Source organism: Alexandromys fortis, unplaced genomic scaffold (assembly GCF_014885135.2).
Source record: "Alexandromys fortis isolate MF-2015 unplaced genomic scaffold, M_Fortis_MF-2015_v1.1 scaffold_73, whole genome shotgun sequence".
NCBI lineage: Eukaryota > Metazoa > Chordata > Mammalia > Rodentia > Cricetidae > Alexandromys > Alexandromys fortis.
Genome location: NW_026067959.1, coordinates 5,154,325 through 5,168,024, shown reverse-complemented (window position 1 = coordinate 5,168,024; position 13,700 = coordinate 5,154,325). Strand labels below are relative to the sequence as shown.

The following is a 13,700-nucleotide window of genomic DNA, read 5'->3' as shown; positions in this document are numbered from 1 at the left end:
TTCTGTCTAATTCCCTGGGATGACTCCACCCTCAGGTTCCCCTTTCCTGTTTCTGTGGTACTCGCATGCCCTCAACCATTGTTCTCATTCCTTTGTAGCATTTCTACTTGTTTTATGGCTATGTGTCTCCTGGCTGTCTGAAAATTCTTTGATGAAAGGATTGTGCCTTTGTTCTTTGATTTCTTGGATGCAGGGTAGATTTTACATATAATCAGACCACTCATTTTTTTAATGGAATCCTGGCAGTTTCTCCCATTGTAAAACAAACAAACAAAAACATTATAGTGACTCCTTTCTTCTACTCTGCTTCATGAAGTCAGATGGAACCCTGGGCTAGGAGGGACTAGCAGAAACTCTGGCGGGCTTTCAATGTTGCAGTCTTGCTTAGCAGGTGCCACTCATCTTGTCCCATTTGTCCCAGCTGTGATTTGTCCTACTGACTTTGCCTCCTGACCACAAATATAGTGCTTGCTGTCACCACTCTGGTCTGGAGTTTTCTGCCAGGATTGACTTCATTACAGCCTCTTTCATCAAGCAACACACGAGTTAAAGTTCCCCCTTCGCTGGGAGCTCCATCTTTATCAGTCAACTAAATGAGGCTAAGAGCACATATCCTTAGAAATGGGCACGTATTTTTGAACCAGTTATATTTTTGACCCTGTTCAGAGTGACAAAAGCTTAATCCTGGCTTCAGCTAACAGTTCCAGAAAGGTTTGTGGTGACAGCTAGCTCCAACTGCAACCCTGTCTTAATCATGCAAAAACCATGCAGCGGGGCAGGGCATTGTTGGTATCATTTGATAAAAAAGAAAGGTCATATTGGTCAGACAACAAACCCCAAGTTCTTGTAATATTAAGCAGGTATGCGTCGCACTGATGCATGGAAAATCTGATAGCTTTTTACTCTCATTCCTTCCGTGATGAAACTACAGATTTGATATTCATTGCTCAATGGTAGTGTGAAACATCCTTCACACTGAGCTTTAAAATGTAGGCGCTAGTGTTGCAAGTGTCTCAGCAACAGAAGGGGATAGCACACTTCTGAGTGAGGGAATGGTTCCTTTAACCCCATTGACTTCAGGCTGGAGAGACAATTCAGCCGTTAAGAGCATGTGTTGTTCTTCCGGGGAAGGACATAGGTTTAATTCCCAGTGTTTGCAGTGGTTCACAGCCACCCCTGACACTAGTTCTAGGGGATCTGATAACTGTGTCTTCCACAGACACTGAATGCACATGTATGCATCCACAACAAACAGACCCACATGTACATATGATTATTTAAAAAAAAAGAAAATACTGTTAAAAGTACATTGACATACCTAATAACCACTTTCGAATGTTTTTCTTTCCTCAGTTTTCTTGCTATCTTGGAAACACATTAGAATCATATATGGGACTTTGTCATGGGACAGAATAATCAGAATTACCCTTCTATCTATTGATATAATAATAATAATAATAATAATAATAATAATATCTATGGGACATGGCAGGATAATCAGAATCACCCTTCTATCTATTGCTTTAATGGTGCCTTTTTGTATGTTTGACATTCACTTGTCTCTTTCCCTCTTGCTGCAAAAGAAATTAAACCATTTGAACAACTCTATGATTCTAAGTCAGCAGGTATTTTTAAAGTATCTAGCTGATCAAATATTATATTAGGTGCCATGATCACTAAAGAAAAGACTCCAAAATTATGTTTTTGCTTTAAAGCAAATAAGCAAAAACAACCATCAACTTAGCAACAATGAAAAACCCGTTTGTGCAGCTACATATCTAACGCTACTTCATAAACACACTAGGGATGATAGCTGCTAGTATTGTACAGCAACGTTTTCTGAACTGTTTTATAGTGAATTGGCTGTGTCTCTCATTAAATTATTCCATGAAGTAAAATTAAATACATCATGCCTTTTTTCCCAATATGTGATTGGAACATGTTCATATCAAACACAAAGAGAATAGTTTCAAAACAATCTTGTGAGTTTGAGGAGCACAACTGACGACAGAATTAAGAGAACATTCTCCTCTCCTTCTCTCTCTCTCTCTCTTTCTCTCTCTCTCTCTCTCTCTCTCTCTCTCTCTGTGTATTTCTTGTAGTCAAGGGCTTATTCAAACAAGCCTTTCTTTTTTGTACAATTTAAATTTTTGTACGAATAAGAGAGAAGCAGGAGTGGCAAGGTTCTGCTGTAAAGACACTTATTTAACTTTTTTTCTTTGTGTTTTTAAAGATTATTATTGACCATGGATTTAAAAAAAAAACTTACCTATTAACATAGACTGGGATGCTAGAACTTCCTGGGATAAAATGTAAAGGGATATTAATTTTGAGGGATATACAAAGGAGACCGTAATTCCGGTATTTTAGAAGAAAATTACAACAAAAGCCACATGGAGGAAATATCCATGGCCAATGGTGGGTCTTTTTTATGTAGAAGACTTAGCTGGCTCTTGGGTCCCTGTCTTTAGACTGTTTTGTTTTATTTGCTTGTTCTTTTCAGATTTTTCTTGTTGTGTGTTTGTCTGTTTCTGGGGACGGGGTTAATGTAGGGCAGTCTGGCCTAGAACACACTTAATAGCTGAAAGTAACCTTGAACTACTAATCTTTGCTTCATCCACCTCTTGACTGTTGGAGATTACAGGTCTATGCTGCTCTCAAGCTTTGGTCTTAGGCTGTCATTCAATCCCTATGTCTTTTGTTCTGCTAACCAAGAGGGTCAAACACAGCTCCTCAGTGCTAACCATGACTCTTCCGTCTATCTCTGAATGAGACTGTCCCTGTAACTGTTTATCAGCCCTCTGCAGAACCAGAGTCCAGTATTACTGCATGCATCTGCTGTCCCAGATGCACACCATTCTCTTGTCTCCATAAAGAATGTCCAGATTGAACTCACCTGTTTTTTCCAGCTGTCATCCTTGCTTATCAACCCCCCCGCCCACCTACTTAACAAAAATACCTAGAACATTCCCATGTGAATCGTGTAGCAAATTCCCTACTTAAATTCTACTCTTGAGTTTCTGTACATTCTAATAGTTTGATACCTTCAGGTTAAGTATAATCACTGATTGTTTTTCCTTCCTTCAAATGTTCAAATGGCTTAGATTCCTTTCGTTATCCCCCTGACTTTGATCCAGAATCAATGCCCTGTTATTCCTCTCCACAGCATATTCCAATGTGCTTTATACTTCTTACCTGGGTGTGCCTTCATCTATGAAGGTTTTCCTTGTGAAGGGGTGAATATGTATGCTTCCTTCTCCTCTTGACCCCCTGTCTTGTCTTCATTGACCTGTCTTCATTGCTTGACTCACTTTGTATCTTTAATTTTCATATTTACTTAACTTCATGTGCATATTCATATATATCGTGCTTGTATAGATTTGTTTTATCTGCCCTAAATTTGAAGCTAATCTAGATCTGAAATCATCTATATTGAATTGGTTCTTACCAGCACTCAGTATCATATTACGTACATGTATTATCATTTGACTCTTATGATAAAAATTAATGAATGGTCCCCTTTCCAGTGCAGACCCACAGTAGGCTTCATTCTGACTAGTTTCTGAGGCAATATGCATCCAGCCTTGGCCATCAATCAACACTGAAGGGCACCTCCCCCAGTCTCTGAGTTTCTCCGGCCTCCCCGTCTGATTTCCCACACTCTTGGTCTGGCTGTTACTGCTTCTTTGCTATCTCAGTTTTCCACTTGCGTCTCTGCACTGTTACAGTCATCTATTAGGAATGTATGAGGGTCAGCTGTGAGCAACACAAAGTGGCAGGAAGGGATAAAGGAACATGAGAAGCTGTGACATAGTCCACGATCTCTACCCTGCCAGTCTCTGGGAAATTCAGTGCAGTTGTAACGATAAGACGTGCACACAGCACAACTGAGGAGGGGGCAGTGTAGACAGGCTTGCCCTGAGTTCTCAGAAGGGGAAGGTCAACAGTGCTATGATGGACTATGTTGACAGCGAAGGGGGAAATGTTCTGCAAGAAAGGTAGAGCTGAATCTTACAGAATGAATGGAACAATGAAGCTGCAGGGAGAGAGAGTCTTTCTGCCTTTTCCTTCTTTTCTTTTTCCTTTTCTATCTTTTTTCTTTCTTCCTTCCTTCCTTCCTCCCTCCCTCCCTCCCTCCCTCCCTTCCTTCTTTTCCAATTTTCAAGATTAGTCTTTCTGTGTAATCTTAGCTGTCTTGACTTACTCTGTAGACAAGGATGTCCTTAAACCCACAGAGTTCTGCCTATTCCTGCCACCTGAGTACTGGGATAAAGGTGTGTACCACCACTACCTGGCATTGACCTTTTTTTAAAAAAAAAAAAGAAACTTGGCATTTCAGTGAATGATTTTATATTTTCTCTCTTTTCTTTTTAAAAGGAGAGTAAAAATACTATCTGAAACTATTTTTTCCGAGTCCCTGATGTTGGGGGTTCTGAATGGGGATTTAATGTAATGGCTGCATTGCTTCAGTTCATAGCCTAGTGTTATATAGCAGGACATTGAGAGCCGGCACAGCGAGCACAAGCACTGCTGTAGTTGAGGTTCAAGGCCATGAAGTCTGCTCTGGGCTTAGGTAGGAACAGAGGAGCACAGACAATGCCTGAGGTTCCCGAGAGCAGATGATGGGAAGAGAGAGGTTCACCAGGTGTGCATTGCTAAGGAAGCACATCCTGTGGAAAATAAGCAAGGATCCAGGGAGGTCAAACAGAGTAGTGAGCGAATAAGCCCAATGTGGTTTTGTGCTGAGTACAGGCCTCAGGCCCACCTGAAAGGGACAAGAGACATGCAGCTTGAGTCCAGGCACCACACGGCCACTCTCTGCACTCAGGTCCTGCCTAAGAGAGGGTGATGAGCTAGGAGAAAGAAACGTTCCTTGAGTTCCTGTTCCTTAAACATTCAAAGCAACACAGGCGAGGGTTCCTAAGAGTCAGGTGAAAACAGTCTTGGGTAGGGTAGTTAGAAGTCAGGCACAGAGAAAAGGTGAGGGAATTGACTGCTGTGAGCTCACCTGTAGTTTACAAAGAATAAGCTTGCCGAAGTGAGGCGTGTGTTAAGAGATAGGTAGGTAGGTAGGTAGGTAGGTAGGTAGATAGATAGATAGATAGATAGATAGATAGATAGATAGATAGACAGACAGACAGACAGATAATTACTGTGTGTAGATGGGTAGAGAGCATAGACAGATGGATGATAGACAGATATATGATAGATAGACAGATTTGATAGATAATAGATGATCAGAATAAAATATAAAGCACTTGTGTCTGATTTACAGAGTGTAAGATTACACTCTGTGGAGTGTAATCTACTGCTGCGATTAAACATCACAACCAAGACAACTTACAGAAGGAAGCAGTCATTTGGTTTATGGTTCTAAGGAGTAAGCCCAAGCATGACAGCAAGCAGCAGGTGTGGCAACTGGAGCAGAAGTTGAACCGCAGGTGTGAAGCACAGAAATGTGTGAGTCATCAGCTCTCAAAGCCCACCCCAGGGATAATGTCTCCAGCAAGGCCTTAGCTCCTAAATCTCCCCCAAACAGTGCCTCCAACTGGGGACTAAGTATTCAAGCATTTTACTCCACAAGAGACATTTTCACTCAAAAAACATCATGAAGATTTTGAATTTTAGTACGTAGGGTGAAGATAATTGGTTTAGACGATCCAACCTTCAGAGCCGATTCTTTGAGCCATGTGAGGCATGGAGTGAAAACAGAGCCCTGACACTTCTTGGGCATCAGCAGCCTTGAATGGTTGCTATGACTTCTGTCCCTTTCGTGCGAGTTCTTCTCAAGCCAGTTGAGATAAATACTTTCTCCTGTGAGCATTAACAGCTCTTAACAAAAATCTGATTGAAATTAACCAGTGGGAACAAAGTACATCCATTAGTAGCAAGTTGTGTGACTGTTAGGTGGGGCTCCAATTCAAGGCCCCGTTTGAGATTCATAGATATAACTTTAGTGGGAGGCCAATCTACAAGCGGAGTGAATTTCGAGTAGAAACAGTCAGCACTGCAGAATCACACACGGAGATAGCTGGATTTAGCTAGAGTTGGAAGTTAGCCAGGTGACTTGGTGAAGGAGAAAAGAGATTAAATGAGCTAGATTTTTGCAAGTAGATGATTACAGTCATTGTACCTTGAAATCTAGTCTTAAATATTAGGTTACTAAAGGTATTGCCAGTCAAGAGGTTCTGATATGGTCTAGTGACTGATAGTTTAGGTGGAATAGACAAATGATGTGATGTCAATGGCCGGAGAGGAGAACACTCAGAATTGAGACCCTTGCCCTTGCAGGTGATAGAATCCAAGACAGGAAGTCCTTGAGCAAAGATGTCATCCATGAGTCTGAGGGAAAGAGTCTCAAAGCTCTGGAGGTCAAAGGCATGAGAGACGAGGATATTCAATACTGTTAAAATAGTGGCAGGAGGGAGAGTAAAAATTTCAAGTTTTTAGATTCCTGTTTAATTAACTAAAAACATTAAAATAAAAATGACACAAGCTCCATGAGATATCTTAAATTCATGAATGATTGATCTCCATAGAAGTCTTTAAGAAGCTTGGTACTTAGGATTAAGTATAATGAATATCTTAGTAACAAAAGTTTTCATAAAATATACATTTCATTTAAATCTATATTGCACCTTTATAATGGCAAAAATCAAAATATTTATGGGTTTATCTTTCTGAGGTCAATATTCATCAGGATTGATAATCTAAATCTGTATTGCCATATGGACAATAAGTTTAAGTCTAAAGAAGATAATAAAACTATTTAAGTACAGTTAAGGAAATAACCTGAATTGGAGTCATGCGTTTGTCCTCATTTGTTTTCAGTATTTTGTATAACTAGTTGGCTACATCCTACCCTTTATTCTTATAAGGAAGAAAAATTCAATTGAACAACACATAGTCTTGGAATGTATAGTAAAGAAATGGGGTAAAAAATGCTTTCATAGAGGACAAGGTTATCCTATACATAAACTATTCAGAGTTCATGTTCACATGGCTTATAATGTATGCCTCATCTCACAGTTATAGATTCTCCAGTTCCTTCATTTTATCCTTATGACCAACTAAATAAGGGATAACTGTTTCTATTTCTTTTTTTAAACTATTATTAGTTTATTTGTTTGCCTATTTACTCTAGTGTAGCATGAGTGTCTCCTTTTGATTACTAGACGTTAGCAGCTCATGTTAACTAAAAAGGGGGAACAAAAGAAGGGGCACAATTTTGACCATTTCGGAGACTAGACTCCTTTCTATCCCTTCATTGTAAAGCTCGAGTTTGGTTTTGTTTGTTTGTTTGTTTGCCTTTCCTTTCCTGCTGAAGATTGAACCCACAGCTTCATGCATGAGAAACAAGTCCTTTACCACTGAGTTATATCCCCAGCCAGAAAATTAGTTTTTAAGACTCTGTTTCCATTAAAAAAGATTCTGTTTTTGTTTCCTCATTTACTAAAGATGACAATTTGTTGCTATAATGTGAAACAGTTATATAAGAATATAAGACAAAAAGAATGTTAAATATAGCAGCGTGTGCTGTGGAGGCCTACTGGAATCGTTCTGTAAAAATTTTGATTAGATAGAAAATACAGCAATTTTACGGTTCTTCTTTGGACTGTTCATAGTCACAAAGCATCCATGATTATTGCGACCAAGGTAGAAGACTTCAGGTAGTGATCAATTCTTACACTCAGCTGATAAGCTCACAGGTACTCTATTGGCCCTATATATATTTAAACTCAGGAAAAATAAACAGGGTATTTGCTGGACACATGACTCAACCGTGGCTTGGTATTTCAGGTTGGAATTGTGCAGTATGGAGAAAGCGTAACCCACGAGTTCAACCTCAATAAGTACTCATCGACAGAAGAGGTACTTGTTGCAGCAAACAAAATAGGCCGGAGAGGTGGCCTCCAAACGATGACAGCCCTTGGGATTGACACAGCCAGGTATGGCGTAGAAATCTTGATGATGAGACTTTATGGTCATAGCTTCTGACATTCATTTCTGACATTAATTTCATTAATTAATGAAAACAGAGGTCATAAATTTGAAAGACAGCAAGAAAGGGGTTATATGAGAGGGCTTGAGTGGAGGAAAGGGAATAGAGAAATGATGACTTTATAATCACCATAAGAAAACAAAGAAGTAAAAATAAAAAAGCGCAAAAGAACATGCAGCACCACTGCTAGCTATTTTTGCTTTCTGAATGTAACTCAGTGTTTGCCTGGACAATATGCAATGCCACAGTTTTTTCAAATTACAATAAAAAGATTTGCTATTAGACAATCAAGTTCTATGGCAATATACTCTCATGGCCCTCCTTATCTTTTTCTTTCATTTCAAGGGTCTAACTGACGGTGAAGCAATCGAAAACTTAATAGTTGATTGCATCATGTTATCAACTGATGCTTAATTTTCATTCTTGTGTGGGGTTCCCCTTTGTCTTTGCGGTCAGTTGGCCATCAGTTGGCGAAGACAAAGGGACAGAAGAGATGACAGAGATCCTTGCATGGCACGTGGACATGACAGAGACAGTCCTCCGGAAGAGACTTCAGTGAATTAGTTCAACTTTATTCCAGAATATTGGAAATATATAAGATTGGGGAGCCTGGGGACAAACCCTAATTTGCATTAAGAGACATACTCTTATCAGAAGGCTTTGTATGTGGCGGCAGGTCCTATAGCAGAGTTCCTAGTGCAAGTCTAAGTTACCATATGTACAGCAGGGGGGGCTTCTAGCAGGAATCTCTGCAAAGGGTCACCCTAGAGATGAATCAGGCATCCAGCCTAGGGACATCTTTCAAACAATGTCAGTCTTCCAGGCCCCGGGACACTCTCCATATAAGGGCAGGTAGAGAACAGGAAGTCTCCCTGGTGGTGACGGAGTTCCATGTCATCGAGCTTTGGAAAAACCTGCCAGGTCATGATAGACTGTAACCTCTGACCAGCCAGCAAGGCCTGACAACATTCCTGTAGCCATTTGATTTTTATTTTTAACTTCTGGGCACATCGATGATTGTATTAAAATATAGCCTATGTCTACTCTGCTTATGTATGTTCTTGTGTCTCTAGCTCTTGATAAAGGATTTTAGTAATTTTCATACAACTAGTGTGTGTGTGTGTGAGGAAATAAGGGCAATTACAAAGTCAAGAGACTAGCAAAAATGAAATAGTTTTACTGTACTATTCTGCAGAATGGAAATGCTGGTGTAACCTGGCCAGTATGGTGATTTGGACCAAGCTACTCAGTTTTTTTTTTTTAATTGAGAATAAGAAAAAAAAAGTTTCCGCCTCCTCCCAGCCTCCCTTTTCCCTCCCCCTCCCCCCACTCTTCTCCCCCTCTCCCCTCTCTTCTCCCCCTCCCCCCACTCCTCTCCCCCTCCCTCTCCTATCCAAAGAGCAGTCATGGTTCCCTGTCCTGTGGAAAGTCCAAGGTCCTCCCCCCTCCATCCATGTCTAGGAAGGTGAACATCCAAACTGGCTAGGCTCCCATCAAGCCAGAACATGAAGTAGGATCAAAACCCCTTGCCATTGACCTTGGCTTCTCATCAGTCCTCATTGTTCGCCATGATCAGAGAGTCCGGTTTTATCCCATGCTGTTTCAGTCACAGTCCAGCTGGCTTTGGTGAGCTCCCAATAGATCAGCCCCACTGTCTCAGTGGGTGGGTGCACCCCCCGTGGTCCTGACATCCTTGCTCATGTTCTCCCTCCATCTGCTTCTCATTGGGACCTTGGGAGCTCAGTCCAGTGCTCCAGTGTGGGTCTCTGTCTCTATCTCCATCCATCACCAGATGAAGGTTCTATGGTGATATGAAAGATATTCGTCAGTATTGCTATAGGATAGGGTCAGTTCAGGTTCCCTATCCTCAGCTTCCCAAGGGATTAACTGGGGACATCGCCTTGGGCTCCTGGGAGCCACTCAAGGTTCAAGTCTCTTGCCAACACTAAGGTGGCTCTTTTAACTAAGATATGTGCTTCCCTGCTCCCCTATCCAACCTTCCTTTATCCCAATCTTCCTGTTTCCCCAAGTTCCCCCAATCCTCCCCTTCTTACTTTTCTCTCCCTGTCCCCCCTTATCCCCAACCCACCCCACCCCCAAGATCCCAATTTTGTCCCCGGCAATTTAAAACTTCTACCACTCCCACAAAATTTCTATTCTCTTTTCCTATTGACTAAAGCTGTACCCCTCTCAAACCCCACACACCAGACAACACTAGGGGAGAGACAGGCCCAGCTCTTCTGCAACTCTGATGAATGCACCCCAGTTACAACGCAAGTACACCTCTTTTTGAAAGGAGACCATAAGAATCTGTTACACCAGTGCAATCTGTGTGTATGTGTGTGTGTATGTGTGTGCATGTGCACACATGAGCACACACGAACACACTTGTGCCTGTGCAATTGAGGGCAGAGGTCAACTTCAGGAGTCATACGTTACAGGCTGTTGAACTTTTGTGAGACAGGACCTTTTCCATGGTATACAATGCAGCAAGGAGACAAGGTTGACTGGCCAGGGAGCAGCAGGGATCTTGCCTCTGCTCTTTAGTGTTGGGATTGATAAGTGCTTGCCACTAAACAGCTTAGCTTTCTTATTACATGGGTTCTGAAGACCGAACTTGGTCCTCGTATTTAAAAGGTCAGAACTTTAGTGACTGGGCTATTGACCAAGTCCTCATAGAAGAATTTTTAAGAAGCCAAATTAATTGTTGCCTTATAAAAATAATCTCATCACAGCCATTTTAAAAATTGAGATGTCTCCATCATCTGTGGTGCCCTGCGTGCCTCCTGCTCATGGCTCTGTGATTAAAAAATCTGTTTTATAAGAACCTTCAAACTTTTATCTTTTACAAATGCAGAACACTGTATTTCCTGTATTTTCTCCAGTCTCATTCAGTTCTTAGTTACAGCTCTTCCTTCTGTCCTTCTTATCAAGCCTAGCAAACTCCCAAGCAAAACCTAGTCCACAAGAAGCTTCCTATGTGTTCTGATTCATCTTAAGAATAATTCTGTTTGGTAGTTTCCACCTCTGGACTCCTAGCTGATTTTGCAAAGGGAATTTACTATGGTCACACTCTACCTGCCTGTGAGAGCCAATTCCCTAAGGAAGCTAACGGCATTCATAAATGCCACAAAAGCACATGGTTCCAATTTTATGGGAACACACACACACATGCGTGCACACACACACAAGCATCCACAAACAGCTGTGGTAAATGGGCATTTATCTCCTTATAGACATGTGTATCTGCCAGCACAAGGCGTGCACATGTGTAGGTATTCTGAAAGTGCCTTCAGTAGCTGACTGAACGTGAATGCACGTTCAAAGACGTCAAAGCTTGCTTTGAAAGCTCTGAGCCTGTAAAGAGTTGTGCATTTTCTAAAGGCAAGAGCTTAAGAATGAATATTTATCTTAGTAACTAATGGAAGAATCATCGTAGCTGCGTTCCACTCCTGTATAAATGCTACTTGAAATACCATGGCCTTATATGGGGTTGCCCACACTTCTCTCATGGTCTATCTGCAGACAATCTATTCAGTTTGGAGTTACACAAAGAGACTGTAATGATAGTGCAGGGCTTTTCTTCTCACACATTAATTTTGCATGCGTAAGCACAGTTTTGATTGCGTTTTATGCCTTTTAAGGGAAGCCAGTTACAAAAAATGTTTTGAATGTTTTGGCATCTGTTATCTTCATTTTCAGTGAATTCATTCACTTCAGTTCATAATCATTGTGGATGCTCCCTTCTTTTTCATCCCTGTAACTAGGTTTAAATTATTTAATTACTCAGAAATCCTGAATTGTCCTATCTCAAAGTAAGTGGCTTTCCTGAGATACGTAAAATGTTAAAGGCCAGTGGGGAGGAAGCTGCTGCTTCCTTCTCAGAAAGGACGTCAGATGTTGGTGCTTTAGCTACCTCTTTAAGGAACAGCCTTGAGATGAGAAGGGTGGACTTGGCAGGTCTGTGACTGGCTGCTCTCCTGTTATATAAAGGGCTCTGGTTTCAGAGCATCCAGAATTTCTCTAAGAAAATGACTTCTAACCATCTCCTTCTGCCGATCTTCATTAAATTCAGTAGGACCTTGGTCTTCCAGAGAATCAGAAGTGCTGGGCGATCCTCGAAGGAATTAGAATTGCAAAATGGACTAAATCTCATAGAATATTCATGTCTAAACTTCTTAAAACTTAGCCTTTAATATCTGTCTTCACCTTTGCTTAAGCATTTAAAGAAATCAGAAAATCTGTGTCACAAGTACACGCTAAAGAACAGTTACTCATGCAGTTCTTTGAGATGGGGACCATTGCAGTGGGTTGTTGCAGTTGAGTGACATTTGGCTCAGCTTTTAATATAAGGACAAGTAAGGATTTAGTGTGGGACCAAGTCGGGGGTCTATTGATGGAAGCTCACTAGGAGAAATCATGTAAGTTGAGCTATGCTGGCCTGATGCAACCTGGCTCTTACTGAAGATAGGCGAAGAAGAGGAAAACTTTGTTCCTTTTTCTGTGGTCTCCACCATCCAAGCTTCACTTTCTGACCATAGACACGAGTATTCTTTCCCACACCGTCATCAGTCACGACATCCCTATAACGCAGCATCCAAAGAAGGGATGCACCTGTGCTTCATATGGGCATATGTGGCAAGTGCTAATACAGTGAATCCCCATCACGTGAGATTCCCTGCAAGTGAGGTCATGGTGTTGCTTGCCTCTGACAGCGGAGTCCACAGTCATCTCAGAGGGAAGTGCCAGACTACGCAGAGCTGATGTATTTTTTTGTAGGGCTTTTTATGTTGTCCGACTCTGGGCTGAGTTTGATCAGCCTCCCTTTGGTCTGTGTTCCTTTCAGGAAAGAGGCATTCACTGAAGCTCGGGGTGCCAGGAGGGGCGTTAAAAAGGTCATGGTCATAGTGACCGATGGAGAATCCCATGACAACTACCGACTGAAGCAGGTCATCCAGGACTGCGAGGATGAGAACATTCAGCGATTTTCCATAGCTGTAAGTACCTCCCCAGCAAAGGGTGTGTAAACTCTCCGTGTCTGTCATGAGACAGACATCATATACTGGGCAAGAAAGATTGCTTCTCAGTTAAGAATTCTTCCTGAGGTTTGAGAAGCCAGAATCAGAAGATGCCTTCTATATGCACCTACTAGCAAGCCAATCATTATACTTCCGAAGCCCTATTTATCTGTCTGCTTCTGCTGCCCAAGCTGTCCCATTTTCCAGGTGTACAAAACACAAGGGAATGGAAGGTTGGGTGTGGGGAAGAACAGAGGGCACTGTGTTTCAGGGCCGGAAACACTTTTGTACAGGCTTTTTTCCCTGTATATCATCTCTGGGACAAGTGAATACGTTCTAATACACTGAACTTCAGGGTAATCTTTTGTCAAAAGATTGTTATTTCTGTCAGTCTGTCTCTTTCAACACACGAAGAATCATTGACGACAGTGGCCAGTGAGGCACACAATAAAAATTGTCTTTCTCTCTGATCCTTCCAAGGAAGCTACCACAGTGAGCTAATAAGGACCTAGCCTTTAGAGATAAAAGGTTTCCTCTTTGCTCAGAACCCTGCAGGGAATCGCCCCAGGGACAACATCTGGCCCTTCCTTCCAGCTTCCACCCCATAGTCCTGCCTGCTGTCTAGGGGGAGGCTCCTCTCTTCTCCGGAATCAATTGTTCTTTCATTCACTAAAATTGAT

The 13,700-nt window shown here is 41.6% G+C and overlaps 1 protein-coding gene across 1 annotated transcript in view; it reads left to right on the top strand.

Moving 5' to 3' along the window:
* The window catches only part of Itga1 (integrin subunit alpha 1), a 142,828-nt gene that overhangs the window by 73,764 nt on the left and 55,364 nt on the right, over positions 1–13,700 (top strand). The window contains exons 7-8 of the mRNA XM_050152810.1: positions 7,801–7,949; positions 12,849–12,999. Of these exons, the coding sequence (XP_050008767.1) occupies positions 7,801–7,949; positions 12,849–12,999 (300 nt within the window). The remainder of the gene's footprint in view (positions 1–7,800; positions 7,950–12,848; positions 13,000–13,700) is intronic.